This window comes from Diabrotica undecimpunctata, chromosome 3, assembly GCF_040954645.1.
Source record: "Diabrotica undecimpunctata isolate CICGRU chromosome 3, icDiaUnde3, whole genome shotgun sequence".
NCBI classification, from domain to species: Eukaryota; Metazoa; Arthropoda; class Insecta; order Coleoptera; family Chrysomelidae; genus Diabrotica; species Diabrotica undecimpunctata.
The window spans coordinates 50,946,007-50,970,533 of NC_092805.1; the positions used below are offsets into that span (position 1 = coordinate 50,946,007).

General features: G+C 33.1%; 1 protein-coding gene across 1 annotated transcript in view; it reads left to right on the plus strand.

Moving 5' to 3' along the window:
• LOC140436790 (myrosinase 1-like) overlaps positions 1-21,457 on the plus strand; it is a 33,535-nt gene extending 12,078 nt beyond the window's left edge. The window contains exons 6-9 of the mRNA XM_072525879.1: positions 8,610-8,882; positions 11,384-11,521; positions 19,386-19,492; positions 21,095-21,457. Coding sequence (XP_072381980.1) covers positions 8,610-8,882; positions 11,384-11,521; positions 19,386-19,492; positions 21,095-21,224 — 648 coding nt within the window. The 3' untranslated portion in view covers positions 21,225-21,457. The remainder of the gene's footprint in view (positions 1-8,609; positions 8,883-11,383; positions 11,522-19,385; positions 19,493-21,094) is intronic.
• Positions 21,458-24,527: the final 3,070 nt, after the last annotated feature.

The following is a 24,527-nucleotide window of genomic DNA, read 5'->3' on the forward strand; positions in this document are numbered from 1 at the left end:
TCAGCTTGTTCGTAAATATTATAATCAATATTCTGTACCTGAAGTGGATCCGTTTGTTGACTAATGTTTCTTCTATTGCCCACACTTCTACGCTATCAAAAGCTTTTTCATAATCTATAAAATCCAGACATAATGGGAGATTGTATTCGTTAGTCTTTTTTATTAGGCTTTTCAAAGTATATAGATGGTCACAGGTGTTGTACCTTTTCTAAATCCGGCTTGTTCTACTGGTTGATATGCGTCAAATTTAATTATTAACCTGTTTGTAATAATCTTTGTAAAGGTTTTGTAAAGTTGTGAAAGAAGTGAAATTGGTCGATAATTTTTTAGGTCTGTGATGTCTCCCGTTTTGTGTATTAGTATTGTTTTAGCAGTATTCCATTTATTCCTTTTTATTTATTTTACTGCTCTTTCTATTTCTTTTAAGTCTATAAATAGAAAAGATACATACATTACTCAACAATTCCAATGAGAAAAAGATAAAGATATATTTAAGGATTATGAAGAAACATAGTAATTTTTTAATTGCTTTCACTTTGGTGCCATCCAAAACAAAAAATATACTAAATAGATTTCACAACTACTTGAGGATGAAATATCACCTAGCATTAGCTTAAAACAAATCTAGAATTTCACAGATCTACCGAATATGCAGTCAATGCAGTCAATCATATGACAATACAAAATCTAGTTTCATTTATTCGTTCATTAATTCATAAAAAAATGTTGCACTCGCTGAAGTACCGGCAGATGTAAAAACATCTTAACAGATCAAACAAATCTCAAATAATAGAACTTCTTTTATTTTGTCGAGCATTGAGTGTATGTACAGTCGGAAAAATGAAAGATTACCCATAAACGATCATATCAGTCACTTATTTTGTATTTGCTGTCTTTTTCTATAACAAACATTTGTTATTTATAGAAAAAGACAGCAAATACAAAATAAGTGATTGATATGATCCTTCTTGGGTAATCTTTCATTTTTCCTGCTGTATCTTTCATTAATTTAACCTCCTTAGTCCCAGGAAATTTTTTGTTTTTTAATTTCTATATTTCGGTGTGTTTTATGTTACATTAGGCATCAAGATAAGAAAAAAAATACTAAAAATTTTTTTTATGGCAGCCATCTTCAAAATCCAAAGTCTCCTATGGCCGACATTGGGTTTCAAGATAATCAAAAATTCTCAAAGCAATTTGTGTATTATGAGAAACATAGCCATGATTTTTTATGAATACATCGGAAATAAATACACAACATTAGTTATATCATTTACTAAGCAATAAAATATGATAAAAAATAACTGGTAGATAATGCACTGGTGTCAGTGCATTCACAACCTTGATGCTGTCTCTTGGAGGCAGAGGAACACCTGACATGTAGAACATAAATTCTGGCGAGTTGACGCACTGGTCATAGTTCATGGTATAGCTTGAAGCAGTTTCTGTTTTCTTGGATGCAGAAGAATACCTGGCATGTAGAACACCTGATTTTAGCTGAGTTGGCTGAACATCCTGGCATTTGGCATCTATTCTTCTTGGCTGGGGTCGAGGGGGTAAATGCAAAGTGTGCTTTATTATTAAACCATTTTACAACAGATACTTGCCCGTCCGATCTTATACTCTCATCAATTGCCCCCCTACCTTCTGTTTTCAAATCAGTATCACTTCTTAGCTTGGAGTTCTTGGGTATTCTTATTTGTTTCAAAGTTCCAGTACCTGTAGCTTTTCTTTCTGAATGTAACAAATCTAAAAGATGTTTAGAATTAAAATATATATCCATATAAACTGAAATCCAAGAAGGAAACGTACTCAGAAGCTTTAACACAGCCTTATCACCAACATTTAGAAGTTTGAAACGTTCATCATCAACTATAGGGTCACCTTTTCCCCGGAAAAAGAAAATATCCAGTGGCAGTCCATCTGCAGCAGCTACGACAAAATTTTTTAACCCACATGGAATGGGCTTTATTTTGATTACTTGTCTGGCTGGACAATGCCCCCAGAAAGGAATCATTCGTTCGTCTATAGCTACTACTTGACGCTTTGGATTCAACAAACAACCTGTTTTAACTGACCTGATAAGAGGTTCTACTTTCCAAAACTTGTTGGTGTTCTTTTCTTCATCCGTTACGTCACCATCATACACAACCTTCAGATTCTTTCGTATACAAAAATATTTATCCCTTCGCATGAGGTTACTTATACATTCTGCTTTGGTTTTTCGCGCCCAATACATCCTAATCCGAGGAAATCCCATAATAGACATCATCAAACTTGCTGAAAAAAACTGTTTTACATCTTCCACACCATCCTAAAGAACTTTCTCAGTTTTTTTTTCACATACGTTCTGTTTGACTGTTTTAAACTAACTCTGAAAATACTCTAAGGAATATACTTGCTAACATAAGCATCAGGTCGAACATTTACAGCATTTATTTCCAAAGGAGTATTGTCTGGTGCTGGAAAGCATGGTTCAAAATCTGAGTTTTTTTCCAGAAGTATCTTCCATTGCTACTCACGGCTTGTGTAACTGGAGTGTTGTCTTCGCCAGCAGCGCTATTAAAAGCCGTCCTGTTTAAGGTAGTTGAGGTACCATCCGATATCGTTTCTTCCTCTTCTTCGTCAATTACCCCAATGCCAGTGGCCTCCTGCTGTGGTAGCCATTTTGGATCTGCATCCAAGTCATCATCATCGCTGATGTCCACTTCACTGTTATCTCCATCAAAACGGTCGTCGACATATTCTTGAATCCGCTTAGAATCTGAAAAAAAACCATACGCAAATAGTACAACGCATACGCATATAACGAATTTAAAAATATTTAGTTTATCATTTCCAACTGTAAACTTGATTTACAAGAAGTATTCTAGGTTTAGAATAGCATATATTAATCGGCCTAATAGTTTTCATTAGTATTTACTTTAAAATAATACCAGGATGCCACATATATTGAAGAAAAAAATTCTAATTGTATATTTTAATAATCAAATCCAAACTGTAAAAAAATATATCTAAAATCTTAATGTCTCTGTCAGACGACATAAACGTTTTCATGGTAACAGCTTGAAAAATATGGACGGAAGGATAATTATCTATTTAATTACAGATAAAAAGAACAAGTCTTCAAGTTAAGTGTTTAATCATTGAATGAGAATTTTATGCTAAGTAAAAAGCAGAAAAAACACTTACAGAAACTTGAACATGGAATCGGCCGGTCGGACAGTACGCCATTTTTACTCTACTTCTACTTCATAGTCATCAAATACGAATGAATGAACTAAAAACTCACTCTAGCAGGTGACGCTACCTATCGGCTTTCCAGTGAACTACTTTTCAAGGCTGCCAACCTAAACTGACATCCCAGAAAAAAATCCTAAACAAAGCATGTTTTATATCACGTGTAGACGACACTGGGACTAAGGAGGATATAGGTCAAACATGCAACAGGTGTATAGGTGTATATACAGTACATGTACTTTCGACATTTAACATGCCAACTTCAGAAATTTTTCTTATAGGTTGCAAATAACACATTTAAAGAGTGACTGCCGACACAAAACACATTCAAAACATCATAAGGCCAACGCCTGTGTTATAAAGGTGAAAACTCTTTTAAAGTTAAGTCGCTCAGAAGCACAATGGCCTAAGTGTAAAATTGATGTGTTGAGATATCGGCAAATAAAGAATTGAGCTAAAAATGAAACCATTTTTTTTATTAACCAGTATTATTTTATTCACTTACACAAACATTCCTGAAACCTTATACATTATATGAGTCGAATGAGCAAAAAATTAATAAAACAAATTTTTTCTTCTACAAAAAGATGTCAGTTGAGCCACTATATCAAATATTAAGCTTGTACGAAAAAACATAAAACTTTCACTTGGGTCACCTATTCATCTGTTTCTGATCCAATGTTATTATCTATTGCCTCCACGTTTGTCTTCAGGTTTTGTAAAATTCATGATAGACCGGCGGAATGTAAGAAAGAAGACTCTGAATGTCTTTATATTTTAGTCCAAGTAGAAGTCTTCTCTTTTTATCTGAAAGACGTCTGTCCTTTTTTTTTGAGACGTCAACACAATTAAATAATACACTCTCGTTATTAGAATATTAAAAATAAATTTTGAAGGCTCTTCTGCTTTGAACACTAGCAACTATATTTTAAGCCATTCTACTTTTATATCTTACTCTCATTTTTTCCAGTTTGTATGTAACTTCTCTAGATTTCAGTATACTTAAAATTTTCAGAGGTCATTTTAAATACCTGAAATTTGTTCTTCTTTTTGGAACTGGAAATAACTTTCACCCAATCGTCAGGCAAAAAATGTCTTTAAAATATCGTTTTTGTTTTTCGATCACTCCAAAGTCTCTGTCACATGGCAAATACGAGTGACCGGAAACTAGAAAATTGTTATGTATGACTATGAAACTGAAAATATTGGAGACTGTCATATATGTACAAATAGATGCCAGTTTAATATTTCGATTATGACCTCCGCATTGGTCGCTGTATAAGATCAAAACTAACGTGTTAACATACGTTTTTACGTAGTTTAAAATGCAAGAACCAATTTCTTGTGGGCCACGTGAGCCTATGCCTTCATGCCAGACATACATGTGTATACTAGGATATAAGGTATACCTAGGAATAGCTAAAGTTTTCATCAAATCAAATGTAATTACTTTTGTGGTAATTTTATTCTTGGTTGCATCTTCCTTCATTCTACTTTGAGCTAGGATACACTCGATTAGGGTTTTTGTTGCGGCTATAGCGGGATGTATATTTGGCAAATTTGTTAATGAAATCTTTTGTATTTTGAATATCCGTTTCCCTTGTCTTTTTCTTAGGTCCTTGCCTCTTTTATCTAGTGGCGGAGTGATTAATTCGCCACCTCTTGATTTGTTTACTAAAGCTCGGGTGAGCCTTCCATCTGAAACTTGTAGAGCTTTTTGAAAAATGATTTGCAAACAGTTACCTTTCTTTCGGTAATGTATAAATTTGTGTCTTAGAACGTTTATTATGATTTTGAGCTGCTGTATGTCGATTTTTATTGACAACATTTACTTGTATATTAATGTAAGCAGTCTGTAAATTAAAATCAGATAAGTTGTAGAAACTTTGGAAAATATTTTTTCTTTCTTCAAGAGATAACAATAAATGACACTTTCAGCTACAAATTCCATGAAAAAATTGTTTCTCAGACACAATTCTACCACAAGAATTCAAATACGTTTTTCCTGAATTTCTTTTCAACGTAGACTTAGATCTTTTCCAAACTGACTTATTTTTTTACGTTTTTTACTCCTACTTAATCCAGGTTCCATAAGTCCATCTTCTTTGAAGCTTTCCCTAGTTGTAGAAGACTCATCATCAGATGGTGGATGGAAGTATACAATAAAATGTTAGTTGAGCCACTTTGAAATGAAAGATACGATAAAATGCCACCTATTGTACTACTTATCTTAATTATACAAAAAAATCAGTTGCGCCACTCTGCTTCGGAGCGACTCTGATCGTTGTAAAAATTATATTTAAAAGATGATTGGTACATCAATGGCTGACTCATCGAAACGAAGGAAAGCACCTTTTAAATGTGATTTTTATAACTTTAAAAGGGTTTTCATCCTTATAACAAAGGCGCTGGCCTGCTTATATTTTTTATTGTGTTTTGTGTAGACAATTACTCTTCCATGAGGTAGGTATTTGTAACCTCACAAAGCTTTAAAGATGATATGTTACATGCGGAAAGTACTCAGCCAATTTTAATAAAAAATTTTACACTCTATCAAGTTTTTTGAGAACATACACCTGTTGCCAGTTTGACCTATATTTTAAAAGTGAGTGCCAGTCAAATCGTCTTTTTCACACACACACACACACACACACACACACACACACACACACACACAATTTTTACAAACACAAGCTCCGAGTGACATGTATGTTACAATGGATTAGTGGGACCCACATGTCTGAAGATCAAACCGTTTACACTTCTTAATGGAAAGGTACCTATCTGACCCTAAGCTATAATTAACCACCCCTTTCCATCGCAGGACATGGAACTCAACAAATGAGAAGGCTTTTGTACTGAGCGTTACTTTGGATGCCCTGAGTAATAAGACATCCTCTGTTTTACTTTGTGTGGTTAGGCCACCTAATTTTAGGGGTAGTTAGACGAGCTTTTCTCTCTATGACTGATTGAATTTATTATTTGACTTAACTTTCAACTTATGTCCTAAAAGTGTGTTCCGAACAGATAACCGAATTTTTGTGTGCTCGGTCACTTAGCCGCCGAATCGGCAAACTAAATTTTATTCCTCTCGTCGGCTGAATGCCCGAAAGGTCTGGCCACCGAGCTCAAACTTATCGCACGTTACCTCGATGCTTAGGTTTCACGACTGTAGGTTCTTTGACCTGCCTGAGGGGCGATAGGCTGAGGAACATCTTTATGTTTGTGCCTCAGAATTTACTTGATGTGTTTGTATCGTTGGCATAACTGCTGCAACAAAGCATTTTTAGTAAAGATTAAGATAAAATATTAATAGAAAGAAAGTAGCAAATGGGTGCGGTGTGCACTCCCAGCAGTATACGGCCATCACACACCCCATGTAAATATTTTTTGGTTTTTATCCTTTACAGTATAACTGGTAAGTGAAATAAAACAACTAAATAAAGGAAATGAGATAATATAGGGATTTGGATATACTTAGTATTTTTGATAGCTTCCAGAACGCGGATTTGTTTGGGTCTAGCTGCTGGATATAATTGTCCCAGTTTTTGCTCCTGTGTTCTAATTGTTTTTTGACTTCCCTGTTCAGTTCGTTAGCAATTCTTTTAACTTCTTGATTTTTTGTTCTGTTGGCTCTTTTTTTTCCTGTTTTTTTCTTTTATTAGTTCTTTTAGCTTAATGCTGATATCACTGAACCTTCCTTTTGTTTTGGGTATTTCTTCTTCCTTGGTGCTGGCATCGATAGCACGTTGTATTGTTCTCTCTAGTTTTAGGACCTAATCTTCTAGTTTTTCTTTTGTGTTTATAGCTGGTATTGCTCCGATGGTTTCGTTTACTATCCTTTTGTAGTTTGGCCAACTTGTCCTATTTTTCTTGTAGGATTGCTTGTAGTTTGTTTCTACTGCTTCCAGGGTCAACAAAATCGGGTTATGTGTTGAGTGAGTGAAACATGTGAGAAGTCTGTCTCCACCGTTAAAGCATGTAGGTTCTATAGGCCATACTACTATAGTGTTCCGTTTTTCTTCAAGATAGCCACACAATAGTCTCCTGTTACGATTTGTGGTTCTGTAGAACCAGTTGGGCGATCTCGCGTTCAGATCTCCAATAATGATAGTGGGTTCCTCCGTGTCCAAAATGACATTCAGGTCCTTACTAAAGAGCGAATCGTTCGGTCTAACATATGGCGAAACGATTTTCAGCATGTTGTTTTCCATTTTAATCCTTACTATAGTAGCTTCCATAGTGACCAGACCATCTGGTGTAGGAATTGCTTGATGTTCGATTCCTTTTTCACCAGTATGGCTGTGCCTTCGGAATTAGCCCTGCAGTTATTTCTGTAGACATCATCGCCTGGAAATTTTGTTTTTATTTATTTCATTTAGTTTTTTTGTAAAGCAATCATGTCTAGTTTAAGTCTGTTGACAAACTCGTCCAGAGTGTTAAATTTCTGTCTTGGCCCTCCAAAATTCCATGACCCTATTTTCAGATCATTCTACCGATAAGACAGTTAATAATAAAGCAGGAAGCAAGGTTTAGATATCTGGGAATAGATATAACTAGTTATAGAGATGTTAAAGAAGTACGACAACAAAACTTAAAAGCAAGTAAAGCGACGGGATCTCTTAATGACACAATTTTGAAGAACAAAGACCTACGATCAGACACAAAAACAAGAATCTATAAAGCAGCGATTAGACCTATATTAACATACATGGCGGAGGCAAGACCTGACACGTCTTAAACGAAACGACTACTAGAAACAACTGAGATGAAAATACTCCGACGACTATCAGGGAAAAGTCTGTTGGAAAGGGGCAGAAGCGACAACGTAAGAAGAACATGTAATATAGAAGACATACATGGATGAGTGACAAAACGGAAACAGTAGTGGAACGAACACATTAGTAGAATCACAAAGGATAGGATATAGCACGAGATAAGTCACCAAATGGAAGAAGAAGTATTGGCAGACCAAGAAAAAGATGGTGCAACAATTTAAACAATTTAGAAGGCTAATATTGAAGAAGAAACAGGCTATAAAGGATACATACAAGAAGAAAGAAAAAGACGAAGAAAGAGCTTTTGCTATTTGAAGATTTGCCATTTTTTTCTTTGAGTGATCGAATAATCATGGCATAGCAATAAAATTGCTAACATGGGACCTTGGGGCTGATTATGGACTATTATTATATGGTTTATTATATAATGTAAACAAGAGTTTTTCAAGAAATGACAACTGATACACCAATGAGAGTTTCTGAGCACATATTATGTTAATTAAATTAGTTTTTGTTTATTTGCAATACGCTTTTTTTTTAATTAATACAGTTAATTTTAACATACTGTGATATTTATGGTTTTGTTTTTAGTGGGGATTATTCGCCCATCCTTTGTACTATGGAGATTTTCCAGCTGTCGTTAAATCTCGTGTCAATATGAGAAGTCAATTAGAAGGTTTGAATCAATCTAGACTTGCAGAATTCAGCCCTGCAGAAATTGAATTTATAAAAGGAACGACTGATTTCTTTGCCGCCAATATATATACTACAGGTTTAGTAAGAGCAATAGATGAACCTGAAATTGGAACGCCTTCTATAGAAAAAGATATAGGGGTATATGCATATACAAATGATAGCATAGAGGTAAATATACAGATATTTTATTAAATTCACTAAATGCATCGCAAAAAACCACTAGCACAGATTATTTTTAGTCAACTGTTAATTATAACGCACAACGGCACAACGTAATTTACTTATCAGTTAAAGTTGCATACAATTTACTACCCCTTCTTGTTCACTTTTTGATAGGTTATCTAAAACATCAATGAACAGTTTGCTATTTAAGTCTTTTACTTGTTTACTATTAACAAATAAAAACAACGTTTGATCTTTCTTCCGTATCTTCTTCTTTTTCTTTAAGTACCGTGTCATTCAAGAATATTAGCGACCAGTCGCATGATTTTTATTTTGTCCGCAAAAGACCTAAATAATGTTGTGGTGCTGACTTCATATCACTGATAAAGGTTCTTGAGTCATTTTTTTTTGTCGTCCGGAAAACCATTTTTCACAAGGAAACTAAATTCCTGTAACTGGCTGTATACCATGTATCATTAAGTCCTCGTAGACACTTTGTCTCAGGACCAGCAACTTCATGTAGAGTCGTACGTTGCCATGTTATCAAATCCACCGGTAACTTTAACATCTTAATACATAAGATCGAATAATGTAAACCTAATTTTAACCTACAACTTTTAACGGGTTTTTACCCAGATATTTAGTGGCTTTAAACATGTATACCTAGACACTGATGATGGAGTATGGATTCCGAAAACGTTCTGTCTTTATGACATAGCCCGATTGGGTGTTTTAATTATATACCTTTTATAAAGGATTTTAATAAATTTTTTGAAACCGTTTTTCTTTTATTTTCTTATGAATAATTATGTAGTAGTTCATATTTTAGATTTCTCAACACGTGGGCAAAGTACTCAAATTTTCTTTTTTTAAGGTATTCTAAGGTATTCAGAACCTCTTTTTTTTGTAGGCATTTTAAAACTTCTTGATTCGCTACTCTGTCTATCCCCAATGTCATTAATATTTTACTGCAAGTCCACATCTCGAAAACCTCAAATATTTTACATGTGGTTTCAATGAGGGTCTATGCGTCTATTTCATTTCCTTTTAATGGAATAAGGGAATTCTTAACGCTCTGTTGGCTAATATATTCTGCATCTTCTTAAATCATGTTCTGAACCTATTTTGCTTTTAATTTTCTGATAAGTCCCCTTTTTCATTCACCCCAACAGTCATATTTGTATAATTGTACTCCCTCCATTGTTTTTCCATATATCCTAATGTCAGTTAAGTTGTTAACTAGATTTTTGGTATGCTGATTTCAAAATTAGCAAAAAAGTGTCTTAGTTTCAAAATCATTTGTTTACTATAGTCTGTGATAACTGACAAAAGTGTCTGTAAATCATGTTTATCAATTGCTAGCAAAACTGCGTCATCAGGGTATCTTAAGTTGTTGATAACTACTCCGTTGACAATTATACCTTCTGTCTTCTACAGCTGCTTGAAATTATTTTTAGAGAAGCTCTCGTATAAATTAAATAACCGCGAAGAGACAACACGTCATTGAATTATCTTTAGAAATCATTGAATTTCTTCAGATTCTTGATCTTTAATTCTAAAGGCAGATATCCGTTTCCTGTACAAACAGGCTATTATCCAAATGTCCGCCCTTCAAAACATACATAAGACCCGGATATTTCGGTAGATCTGCTATATATATATATATATATATATATATATATATATATATATAAGTTTTCTGTCAACAATCGATAAACCTGGTATACCCAGCCAACTTTACTGTACTGAAAGTTTGCCTATGGAACCCTCATTAGAGTTATTAAAATCAATTTGGGACAGAGATACAGTCCCCCTGTACGTGGTCGTCTCTCTATTAATTTTCTTTGCATTTTTAATAATAGATTCAGAAGAGTCACTGATTTTTAGTTCTTTGGTGGGCTATATCTTTTTGACTACATTTCCGATTTGTTCACACACAAGTTGGGACGAAATGTGCAAACCAATCGTTATAGTCACAGAACAACTCTTACCGTATGATAAGCCATATCTAGTGCATTGTCCAATGATCTGCCCGATTGTGCATGGTGTATTCAATAATTCAATTCAAGTGCATAATCCACTTATTTTTTGGTGCACCTATACTGTTGTCCTATTTATCCATAGAACGTTCCCTATCATCCATAGGGATGCGCTTTGCAGGAGATCAGAACTTTCTCACCCAGTATGTTCTGAGTATTTCTTACTTAGTGTAGAGCTCTTTCCGCATAGTTTCATACCGAGACGAGACCGATCTCTAGGAACGCCAACAAAAAGCTGAGTAGTATGGGGCTAAAAATTTGGAAAGAACGAGATCTTCCAAGATATGTAGTGCTGGGGTGTAGATGCTCATGAGATATTAAGGTTATATAATTAAAAAAATAGTTTATCTTCTATTGTTAATGGTAATTTATGGCTTGTAATGGATAAAAAATATATAAAATAGTATGTTAGATATCCATTATAATATTGTTTAATTTGTGTTGGTGTGTTTATATTTTTTTTCTTAGAATGATCCATTGGGAAATAGAAAATTAGTAAACTGGCTTAAGAAAGAATATTTTGATCCCGAAATTTTAATTACCGAAAATGGAATGCTGGATCACACTGGTCAAGTGGACGATGGATATAGAACTGATTATTTGAAGGTAAGTTTTCATACCTACTTACTGTTTCTGATAATTTACTGTTTAGTATGTTAATTTTTATATATAAACTAGCTGACCCGGCAAACGCTGTTTTGCCTTATAAATTATTTCTAGTTTCTAGATAAATTCTAGTGTAGACAAAAAGTTCCTTACTTATTATAAGTGTGTAAGTATGTGGTATATGCGTGAAATGGGCGAGGAGCGCTATGAACGATAAGGGAATATAAAAATAACAAACGCCAAACAATATTATTTTCAAGTTATTATAGTTTATTACTTAAAATTACATATCACATATTAATTTCGATAGTAACCCTAACAAACAAAATCAATCTCTTAATGCTATAGCGTGAACAATATTTTTTGTTAGCCCATCTTTAGTTAGCACAAACAAAGGATGGTTTACCCACTCTAGAGCATGCTACGTACAATTGCCCGTGTGAAAAACATGGTGTACTCAAATCTAAGCCACAAATAGACATCGTTTGGCCTTGGGATTTGTTGATTGTCATTGCAAAAGCCAATCTAATCGGAAACTGAATTCGTTTGAATTGAATTGGCACATCTGTAGGTATGATAGGAATCGGTGGTATTAATATATTTTCACCTTTGAACTTGCCATTTAAAATGCTGGCTTCGATAACGTTTTTCATCAATTTTCGAATGACTAGTGGGAAAATTGACAGCTTCGCTGGCATCGCAAACTATACCAATAGATTTGTATGATACCAAGTTCCCTGGCAACAACTGTTGTATCTTCAAATTTAAATTGTTGACGTCTGCATTTTTTGCTGCTAAAATAGCTCTTTCTCCAAGCCACTCATGATTTATGTACTGTGTGTGTACATCAGGAAATATTTGTTTAATGAGAGTATCTTGCGAATCAGCGATTGTGCAGAAATCGGTCGGTAATTTTACGTATCCAGTTTCATCTGTAGCAACTTTTCCATCACCGATATCTAAGAGTTGTTTTGAGAATGTTTCAGCGGATGGATCTTGAAGCATTTGAACGCGCATATTTACTTTCAGCTGTACTTTTTTAACATCACTCCACAATGGAGATGATTTTAAGCAAGCGTTGATCTAATCAGCGTATGTTGAACGTGGAATGACGGGAAGTGTTTGTCTGAAATCACCTGAAAGTACCAACAGAGTGCCGCCAAATAGTTTGTCGTTGTTTTTAATATCTTTCAGTGTCCTGTTTAACACCTCAATTGAATGTTTGTGTGCCATAGCACATTCATCCTAGATGATAATTTTACACTGTTTTACCACGGTAGCCAAGGACGATTGTTTTTTAATGTTACACACTGCGTTAGGGTTATTTTGAATATTTAGTGGCAGCTTAAATACTGAATGAGCTGTTGTGCTTCCATCCAATAAAGTTGCCGCAATGCCCGATGATGCAACGGCCAATGCGATGCCATTATTTGATCGTATTTCAGCAAGAATTAGTGAAATAAGGAATGTTTTGCCAGTTCCACCCGGTGCATCCAAAAAGAAGAACCCACCTTGTCATAAATGGTTCTTTGTTCGTCATTAATTAGTGGGATGGATCGTGGAAAACGTTATAATTACGGTCAGGATTATAGCGAAAATATTAGTTTTATGAAAAAAAAATTTGAAACAATAGTTGTAAAAAATTCAAATAATTATATAAAAAATGTATACTTACAACACAAAAGCCGTTGTTGGTTGGAGCTCGTGACACGTGTTGAGTACTTTTAAGGTTATGTAAATCACTTGTTTAAATAAAACTTCATTAACTGATATAATCGTGCCAAATACACTTAAAATTAATAATTTTATTATTATGAATAAAATAGTAATAATTATTAGTTATTATGAGAGTTACACAGAAATAGAAAATTGATAATTGTAAACGTTACTACTACACTTGATGCATAAACAATTATCATGGATGGCCGAAAACTGTGTAGGGAGTGAGAGAAGTCTTGTGTGAGTGAAACAGGAGACCGGCTTCAGTTTATGGTATAGTGTGGCATTTCACTCACCAGTAAAGGTGCGGCAAATTTGAAGAATCTAAGATTGGTAACACTAAGTATATATATCAGGATTAAACTTTAATAATAAAAATAAATGTTTATTTTCTTAAAAAACATTTTAGATTTTTAATCGAAGTATAGTTAAAAACACTATAATTGATCAGTTATCGAGCGAGATGAAAAATGATTAAATTACTAAAATAGCCATAAAAAATAGGGGTTGATGATAAAAAGGTAAAAGTTTAGGGTTGTATGTATTTTTTAATGCAACATTATAAAAAAACAAAAATAAAAAATTTCGTCGAAAAATTAAAAAAGACAAAAAAAAAATTAAGGGTGAACAACCCTTATCACTTAGGGGTATGAAAAATAGATAGTAGCCGATTGTGAGATCTATTAAATGCGCATATAAAATTTGTTTAAGATCGGTAAAGCCGTTTCGGAGGAGTACGGTAACTGACATTGTGACAGGGAAATTTTATATATTAGAAAAATAGGGGTTGATGATAAAAAAGTAAAAGCTTAGGATTGCATGTATTTTTTAATGCAACATTATAAAAAAACAAAAATAAAAAATTTCGTCGAAAAATTTAAAGAAAAAATTAAGGGTGAACAACCCTTATCACTTAGGGGTATGAAAAATACATAGTAGCCGATTCTCAGACTTATTGAATGCCCATATAAAATTTGGTAAAGATCGGTAAAGCCGTTTCGGAGGAGTACGGTAACTAACATTGTGACAGGGAAATTTTATATATTAGATTGCAGACTTTAGAAATACATTTATTCTGGATGTATATTGAGAACACATATTGAGACGTCTTTTTAGTAGATATAGTATAGAAGAATAGGAAAGATACAAGTACAACCAAACAGTGGTAACTCTTAGAAAAAAATAAAACTTAAAAAACCTAGATCAGTTTAACGTAAAATATCTTGATAAACAATATTAGACGAGAAACCGATCAATATTATATTGATGGAATTAAGAAATTGAGGGACACATAAAATGTAAACGAGCGTATCTACAATATCTAATTCTCCAGAATCCAGAAAATGGAGCAATTTCGACCTCGTAGATGTGTCTGTAAACAGTGGATGACGATATTTCTGTCATTCACATCGACTTACTGCCTTATGAAGCCTATAGTACTAGCTTCCTCCATTTTTATTTAACTTAACAAACAATATTTAACAAATGAAATAGATCGTAACGATCTTACAGGTAGGACCTTAGGATTTGTACGTAATTGTTGGGAAGGGATTTTTGGATTTTGTATATAAGGTTATTATACCAGACTTTGTTAAATGCCTGAGAGATGTCTAAGAAGATTCCGAAGCAATATTTTCTGTTTTTCAGTGATTGGTGTATTTGTTGGTAAACCCGGTGATTCTGTTCAGTGGTATCGTCTTCTTCTTCATGTGCCATCTCCTCTAAGAAGGTTGGCAACCATCATGGCAATTCGCACTTTCGATACCGCTGCTCTATAGAGGTCAGCAGAAGTGCAGTTAAACCAAGCTCTCAAATTGTTTAATGAGGAGATGCGTCTTCTTCCGCGACTCCTTCTACCCTGTATTCTTTCTTGCATTATTAATTGCAACAAGTTATAACACTCGCCCCTCATGACCCAAATGTCCCAGATATTGCAGTTTTCTCACTTTAACTGTATTTAAAACCTCTTTATCTTTTCCCATTCTTCTTAACACCTCGACATTCGCCCATAACTCGAAGGCTTCTAACCTGTCCGAAACATCTTTCTTTAATGTCCAAGCCTCCAACCCCTAAAATAATACGGAGAACACGTAGCATCTCAGAAGTCTTATCTTTAAAGAAATTGAAGTGTCGCTGCTGCAGAGTACTTTTTTCAGTTTGTTGAAAGAATTTCTTGCCTGTCCTATTCTTGCCTTAATTTCTTCTGTGTACTCATTATTTTCGTTATTTATTGTACCCAGATATAAGTTTATTTTAAGTTATATTTTTCAACTTTTTTAATTTGTTCTCCATTAATTGTTATATTTTTTTTGGCGCTGTTGGGCTTTTGTAATTACCATAAATTGTGTCTTTTTTGTGTTTAGGGACAGTCCGTTTTCTTCACTGACTTCTACCACTTTATCAACCATTTGTTGTAAATCCTCAAGACATTCCGCTAATAAAATAATGTCGTCGGCAAACCGTATATTATTGATTGGCCGGCCATTTACTTTTATTTCCATAGTTAGTTCTTCTAGTGCTTCCTGGATTATTTCCTCTGAATACAAATTGAACAAAGTAGGAGACAGGACACAGCCCTGTCTGACGGGGCTATCCCTCTCAATCTGTATTTTATTTGAAAAGACGTTGCTCTCTTTTTCACAGCGATCTGATTATAATAAATAGCGCTAATGACCCTGATGTCTCTCAAATCTAAGTTTTTCTTTTCAAGTAATTCGAAAAGTTGAAAGAAGATAAAAGAATTACTAGAAATTTCATCAAACTAATAAACTCATTAAGATTTATGGTAGAATACTAAAAAACTCAATAGATTTGAATAGTCAATACGAAGAAGAATAATGTTGGTTTACATGTACAGATAATATATGTAATAATGATTTTTCTATGTAAATAATTGTACTCTCACCAAGACGTCAGATTACATTCACGAGAAAAATCGGAAACTTTCTCAGTAACCGTTTCACAATAACCAAATGGTTTAGATAGGAATGCTGCGACTTTCCAAACTTTTTTAAACTCTACGTTGTGATATCTCCTAAGGTTAAAATAGTAAATTATAGATTGGGGATTGGGAGAGATTTACGTGTTGGTTTAGAAGAAAACTAGGTTCAACTTGCCGATAAAAATAACCAGGAAGTAAAAACGTTCCAAGACTTTAAGTATTTGGGGGTATCATTTGATAATACTTAAACCGATTATAAGAAAATTAAACCCAGAATTGTATAAGAAGCAACGCAGCAAATAACATCTTTGGATGTATGAGTATGAGCAGTCGATTAAATAGAACAAAAATATGGAGACTTACAGAAGATATAAAAGAAATCTCTAATTAGTGGAAATGGATGCAGTAAGAATATTAATACAGGTATCAAAAAGATATAAAATAGGAAATGAGGATATTAGAAGTCATAAAGGGATTAAAGAAACGACCATGAACGATATAGAAAGAAAACAGTTGATCTGGTCCGGATACGAAAATCAAATCAATGGAGAGAAGCGCCCAAAACAATATCTGGAATAGCAACCCCCCAAATATAGCAAGCCGGAAGAACGGAAAACTAGTCGAACGTCCATTATCTGCGAACTAATAAGTACACGAAACATGGAGTCTGAGATTCTCAAAATTTGTGATATAACTATATAATATCATTATATTTTAAATGTGTGTGTGCAGAGGTTTGGCTTCGGACTACGTCCAGTAGCCACAGATCGTATTAATGACATATTACTGGCTTAAAATATTAAATGTATTGTAATATACCCACATTTAAATAGTACACACTTGACTACATTTGACGCGACTATCTCAAAATTTTTTAAGTTATTTATGCTAAATATTTTTTTTTTGTTTTTCTGAGAAATTGAACCGACAATGTTTAGTTTGTACAATTTGGATAATAACTTTTTATATGAGACCCTGTGTTTGGTACATTCGAAAAGTATGTCTTTTAAGTCTCCTATTGATGTAGTTTTACACTCAAAAAGGGGCTTTGAACTACTCTTATTTTTTCTTTTAGGTTTCTTTTAGGACTATACTTGAATAATTCCATTGATCTCTATGTTCGTTTTCCAATGCATGTTTATACACTTGCGTGCATAGAAATCGGCCCACTGTAAACTTTTGACTTTAACTATATTTTTTTCAAGAAATATTCATCAGATCACAAAAACAAATATACTGTTTGAAAGACAATTTAATATGCTTTAATGCGAGTATAAATTTATCAAGAATACTTATCGTTTACATGCGTAGTAACCGGTAAACAAATGAAACGTGTTTATGTGGTGATTGTCACGAAAATAACAAATTTGTCTAATTGTAAAAGTCTTGCCTTTGCAAGTGAAATTTGCATATTATTCGTTTTTCATAATCTCAGCAGTGTTCAAGTGTGTTAGTTTAATGCATACCACACCACAAAAAGCCGCCCAAGTTATTGCTCTTATCGAAAATGGACTTAGTCAGCGAGCTGTTGCTAGACAATTGGATATGACACGCGCAGCGGTTCGAAGAGTGTGCCAACGTTATGAGGAGACTGGATCCTTTCATAGGCGACCTGGAACAGGCAGACGGCGATTTACAACCGCTCGTGATGACCGCTTTATTGTGTCAACAACATTAAGAAATCGTCACCTTAATGCCGTTCAGGTGCAACGACAGCTCCGTGAGATACGAAGAGTAGCTGTTAGTCAGTGGACAGTGAGACGAAGACTGCGGGAAAATAACCTGACCCCTAAAACGCCTGTGTTTTGCACAGGATCATCGGAATTGGACGTTGGAACAATGGGGATCTGTTCTGTTCTCAGATGAGACCAAAATATGCCTCTATGGTAGCGACCGAAGAAGGAAAGTGTACCGGAGACCAGGAGAGAGATTTGCAGAATGCTGCTTTGAAGAGCGGAGTGCTTATGGGGGTGGTTCCTGCATGATCTGGGGTGCAATTTCTATAGGAGCACGAACCGATCTTGAGTTCATTCGTAGGGACGACCGTGTTCACGGAAGAAGAGGTTTAACGGCTGCCAGATATATCGAGGAGATTTTAGCAATTCATGTGGTACCTTACGTCGACTACATTGGAGACGAATTTATCTTTATGCATGGCATTGCAAGGTCACACACCGCAAGAATCGTGCAAGATTACATTGCAGAAGTCGGTTTTCAGGTTATAGACTGGCCAGCAAACAGTCCTGACCTAAATCCGATCGAACATTTATGGGATGAGCTAAAACGAAGAATTCGAGCTAGACTTCATACCCCAGACTCGATCCCAGAGCTTATTCTTGCAGCAGAAGAAGAGTGGCTTAACATCCCACAAGCAACAATAGCAAACTTGATTAGATCTATGCCTAATTGTATGAGAGATGTTATTAGGGCAAGAGGAGGTCATACCCATTATTAAAAAATTAAGTGTTAAGTTTTAAATTGTCAATAACCCTATTTATGTTAATAACAAAAAAGATTAATTTGCTTAATGAATTCATTTCACTATGTTAAACATAGGAAGCCGAAATAAGTTTTCATAAATTTATACTCACATTAAAGCATATTAAATTGTCTCTCAAACAGTATATTTGTTTTTGTGATCTGATGAATATTTCTTGAAAAAAATATAGTTAAAGTCAAAAGTTTACAGTGGGCCGATTTCTATGCACGCAAGTTTATATTTGAGATCTATCAAATTCTCTATTTTTAATATAAGATTGATGTTCACTTATTTTAACATTTAATGGCCTTGATGTTAACCTAAATATATAAATATAATCAAGACAAAATTAGGGAGTGATGACACATTGGCAACTAGAACAAGACTCAATATATCAGCTATAATGGAGTTATTGACATTATGTACTGATAATACTTTCAGAAATATTTTCAATATTTCCATAAAATACATATTTTAAAGTCGTCTACTTTAAAATGTATAACATATATCTGAATTGTCAATATGAATGAATGATAAAATTAAATTTTTAGAAGAAAAAAAATACAAAATTAATTTATTATTTATATTTTGAAATAAAGTTTTTCATTTATTCCTGACATCTTCCTTTGTTAGTGGATAGAAATCATTGTTACATTCAATCGTTGTTTCTATATATTTTTATTACCTTTTTTAATACATTTTAAAGAAGAACATTTTTATTTCAGCGCCATTTGAGTGCTTTTAGAGATGCTATGGTATATGACGGAGTAAAAATAATTGGTTACAGTCATTGGTCTTTAATGGACAATATGGAATGGAATTCGGGCTACACGTAAGTATACACAAGAATTTTTTTAAATATAAATTTAGGCAGGTACAAAATCGTATCCAAAAAAAAATAATCTCTACCCAGTGCTGTTATCATCCAACCTGTTTTTTAAGATCGTGTCTCCATCTAAATAAAAGTCTTCTTTTACTTTATCTGTGTTATAATGATCAACAAGATATATGCCTAGTCCATAATAGAATAGAAAATAAACAGGAATTATGAAGACAACAAAGAAGGAAGGTACATATGTCCACTATTCAAACGACCATACATAAGCTCTGTTAGAATTTCTTCAGAAACAAACACCTGTGTTTTGTTTTCAGGTATAGATTTTAAATGAACAAGTGTACTCTACTTTAACATAGCTTGAACACCTTTATACAGTAATAACCTAGCTTGTTTGGTAAGACAAAGTCTGAGAAACAGCTTCCGTTGCTTTCGTCGATACAGACGATGTCTTCTGGAGCATATACAGATTCAAATTCATTTTGAAGACGATCAGGAATATCTAACATTTTATACAGCCTATCTCCTTAATGTATACCTATGAGCTTCATTGTCATAAGTATACAACATACCCAACTTCAAATCTATTTCTGGTTATGCTTTTGGGTACTGAGTTTTGAAATAAATTATTTGTGTACCAATATTCTCGTAACTTGACTTGTAAGAAGACCCATACTAGAAGAATCCACATTTAACACCCAATAACTTGCACATTTCTGTCGAAGTTGTTTCGATCCATTACAAGGACTTTTTATTATTTTGTATTTATTGGGCATTTTTGTTTTGTATTTAATATTTTTTGTTAAGTGAAGATGGAATTCTACCCAAGCAAAACCGTCTTTATTGTTATTAATTAAGTTATTAAAACTATTCAAATAGATACAGTTAACTCACGAAAGTTAATCCTAGACAATCCTTTATAAGACACATAGAGTCAAATGGTAAATAAATATTATGAAATAATCATTTTTTTTTGGTTGGTGTGCAAAATTACCCATTTATATAGGTAATTTTACGCAGTGTATCGAGAAATTCTACGCACATTATAAAAATTATACAGTTAGGTATATATTAGGTAATAGTTATTAGAGTTAATATTTTTATTACAAAACAATTTATAACTTATACTGAGTATTTATTCAACACATATGTCACATATATAGTCCGAACTCTCTCTCGTAGTACAAGGAGCATAGGCCCAACCCAAACAAGAGTCACATTGATACCACAATTCTGTCCTTCCAGAATTCTGCACAAACCAGGCATATGTTGTCTGGGCTAGTCGGATTCACATCATCTAGTTCATCATCATCACAGATGGATCTTAAGGATAAATACCAGCAGATTTAAAGCTAGCAGTCCTTTTCTTCATCTCAGCTAACGAAAAGTTAGTTATTGCCAAAAAAAAACACCAAACTAAGTAAAAAATAAAACGATATAATCCCTTATATAAACATAATATAATTAATACTAAAATATTGACAATAAATATCACGGTCTTAATAGCCCAAAAAATATATTTTCAAATTTTGTATTTTTATAACAATAAATTATCAATCCATCAACTGTATTTTAACATATCCAAATTATTTGTTTTAGCGTGAAGTTTGGTCTATACAGCATTGACTTTAAAAATGATGCCAATTTAACCAGAGTGCGAAAAGAATCTTCATATTATTATGAAAAAGTAATTCGAACCGGTTGTTTAGTAGATGAATGTGTAGATTAGATTGCAATTTAAGCGAGTAAACAGTCACATCTAAAGCAGTCACTGTTTTGTTTTTGTAAATTTTTAAAATGTAATATAATATAAAATAAAAAAAGTAGTTTGTAATTTGTAATAATTCATTAATAAGTATATTGTAATAAATCAATTACTATGTAGTTTATAAAGTACCTACCATTTTTTCAAACAAAATTTGGAAAAGTTCGCGGGATTACTTTGGTATTCTGTGTTGCCTAACGTTAGGGGTCTATAATAATACAGATATTGGTCCTAACAGGCTTAAGTCCCAAATAAGTAATTTTTCAGAGAGGGCGAAAAAGTTGTAGCTTTGCCCTGAAAAAAGATAATGAGTTCTAATTAATGTTATGCACTAGTATTAGTCCCAAGCAAGAGACTTATACTCATAATACTCATTTTAGTTAAAGTAGCTAAAAAATAGTTTCGAAAATTGATTTTGTTTTAGCAATAAGACCTTTTGCACGAACTTAGTGGAAATAAGTCGTTTGCATGTAAAATGTTATGGATATAAGCTGATTTGCATGCAAATAAAGTAATAAAGAAATAATGTAAAGGAACAATGATTTTCTAAATAAACTTTTATTTTTATAAAATAATAATATAGGATTCATCTAAGTGACAAACATGTGATTATAGGTACGTAATCAAACAAATAAACAGTTTTTTAAATATGCAAGTCACAGTCTCATCGTAGAGGCAGTCATAGATCTCTTCCTACTCCTCACCAGCAACTCCTGTAGGGGGTTTATTAAAAATCAAGCTCTTGTACCTAAGAAGCGTGTGTCCAAAGTAGACCAGTCCCCTTTAACCTTTTTTTTCCAAAGTTTATCAACATATTTGGTATTTTCTTTGGTTAACATATGACTAATTGGGAGTTCTTCCAGTTTCACTTGTTCAAGATTTGTTTCCTTTTCTTTCTCAAAGACACAATAGACTTCTCCTTTATACCAGTTGTTTTTCAAGCTTCTCACCAACACAATCTTTTTGTAATTTTTGTAAGACTTTCCTTTTACCTTTTTTCGGAGGTGTTCAATTTCTTTTTATATTCTTTTTATATTATAATTTAAATAAAGATAGCTGTTATTTCTGTCTTAAATACTTAAAACTTAAAGAAATATGGTGATGTCTCAATAACACTTAATAATGATACTATATCTTCTTCTTCATGTTGTGCCTAACCATTTCGGATGTTGGAGACCATCATGACAATCTGTATTTTGCACACTGCTGGTCTGAAAAGATTTGTGGTTGTTGTTTTGAACCAGGTACGTAGATTTTTCAACCAAGAAAATTTTTTCCTGTACAGTTAGATGCAACAATCCATATCTTTCGCTGTTTCTTATAATGTCACCAAGGTATTCGATTTTGGCAGTTTTTATTGTGGTTAACAGCACTTTTCCTTTTGCGTTCTTAATAAAAAATCCTAATTAGTAACTTGGTCGGTATAGGATATCTTCAGGACTCAACGATAAAGCCACATTTCAAAAGTCTCAATTTTCTTGTACGTAGAGTCTGTGAGAGTCCACGATTCAACTCCGTACCACAGTATAGAAAAGATATAACATACCGTTTGTCCAGTAAGGTAACGAAGCCACCTAGGAAAGAAATCTGAACTACCAACATTTAACATTTCAATCATATTTTGTTCTTGAAACGAAAAGGTTGATTTATTGCCAATTTATTCTACAAATTGATGAAACAAATGTTGTTAATGAGACATTTTACTACTTCACATTAATTAATTTAAACGCAAAATTGCTAAAAATATAGGTTACTGTAATTGTAAGGTAAGATCATTGACGTATAATATATATTTCTTATATGTCATTGGGTAAGATAAATATACACTTACTATAAAAATAAAATGACGTTTAACAAACGTCAGATCGTGACGTATGATACATCATTGGAAAGGAGACGGGTAGTTTAGACAAAAAACACACATTGCGGCATTGCTAAAAGGGCATTACATCGTATCTCCTTTGTTATTTGTCCAATTGGAGCGTGTGATACGTTAAATAAAAGGGAAATATATCACGAATATATTAAGATAGAAAAAACAAACAAGGCGGGTACCAAAGGCGTACTACACTGTGTCTTAATTATTAATGAACGTATAGTTACATACGAGATGTCTTAGGTCACTATGGATAAAAATATTTTAACTAAAAGACAAATTTTGATTTATTGACTTAAAGAAGACCTCATTGTGTGTACAAAATAAACAACTAATCGAATCCTAACATGCGACATAGCAAACAAAAGTGGAGGATATAACGAACATATTCAGATAGAAAAAACAAACAAGGAGACTACCAAAAGGGCACTACACATCGTCTTCGTCATTAATGAATGTATAGCGACATACGGCATGTCACATGACACTGTGGATGATAATAGACATATTTACTTTATATATAAAGCAAAAGGTAAATATAAGGTCAATTTGCTTCATTGATCTGATAAACGCCTCTGGCTGATTACAAAATAAACAATTAGCCAAATACTAGCATATGACACATCAAATTAAACGACACGAGACGTTTAGTACATATAATATATATAGCGTGCCATCAATATATATATATATTTATATATATATATATATATATATATATATATATATATATATATATATATATATTGTATTTTACCATGTTTTAAATAATTGTAGCTCTCATCTGATGATGCCAATGAAAATTGACGAAATATAATGAATTGTTAAACAGAGTACATTTGGCTTTTAATCAGCTGTATACCCAATTAACCTCAACCCCCCTTTTATATATATATATATATATATATATATATATATATATTGTTATGATTGTTAATTTTGACTTTAATCTTAGTTTATTGAGCCAATAAAAAAATATAACTTATTTGTTATCAAAAGTAAAATAAACTCATATTACCTGTGTTCGATGGATTTAAAGATTTTCTAGTTATTTATTGGGATAGAGAAGAAGGATAAGAATAAAAAATATATTATATTTCAAAAATTTACGTTTCTTTATTTTATATGAACGAATAAAACAATTATCAAATTCTGTTGTTATCTTATCAATCAGCATACAAGAAAATAAATTCCATTTTTTTAATAATAAGATTTTAAATCTACATACATTTATATTAAGTGAAAACCAATTTTACTTAAATTTTTTCTTTACTTGAAACAAGAAACAACAAAACTTTAAAACTTTTGATTAGCCTAACAAAACCTCAGTTCTTAAATTTGAATGCTAATGACCATGATGTCAAACCTATCCTTCACAGATATAAAATTCA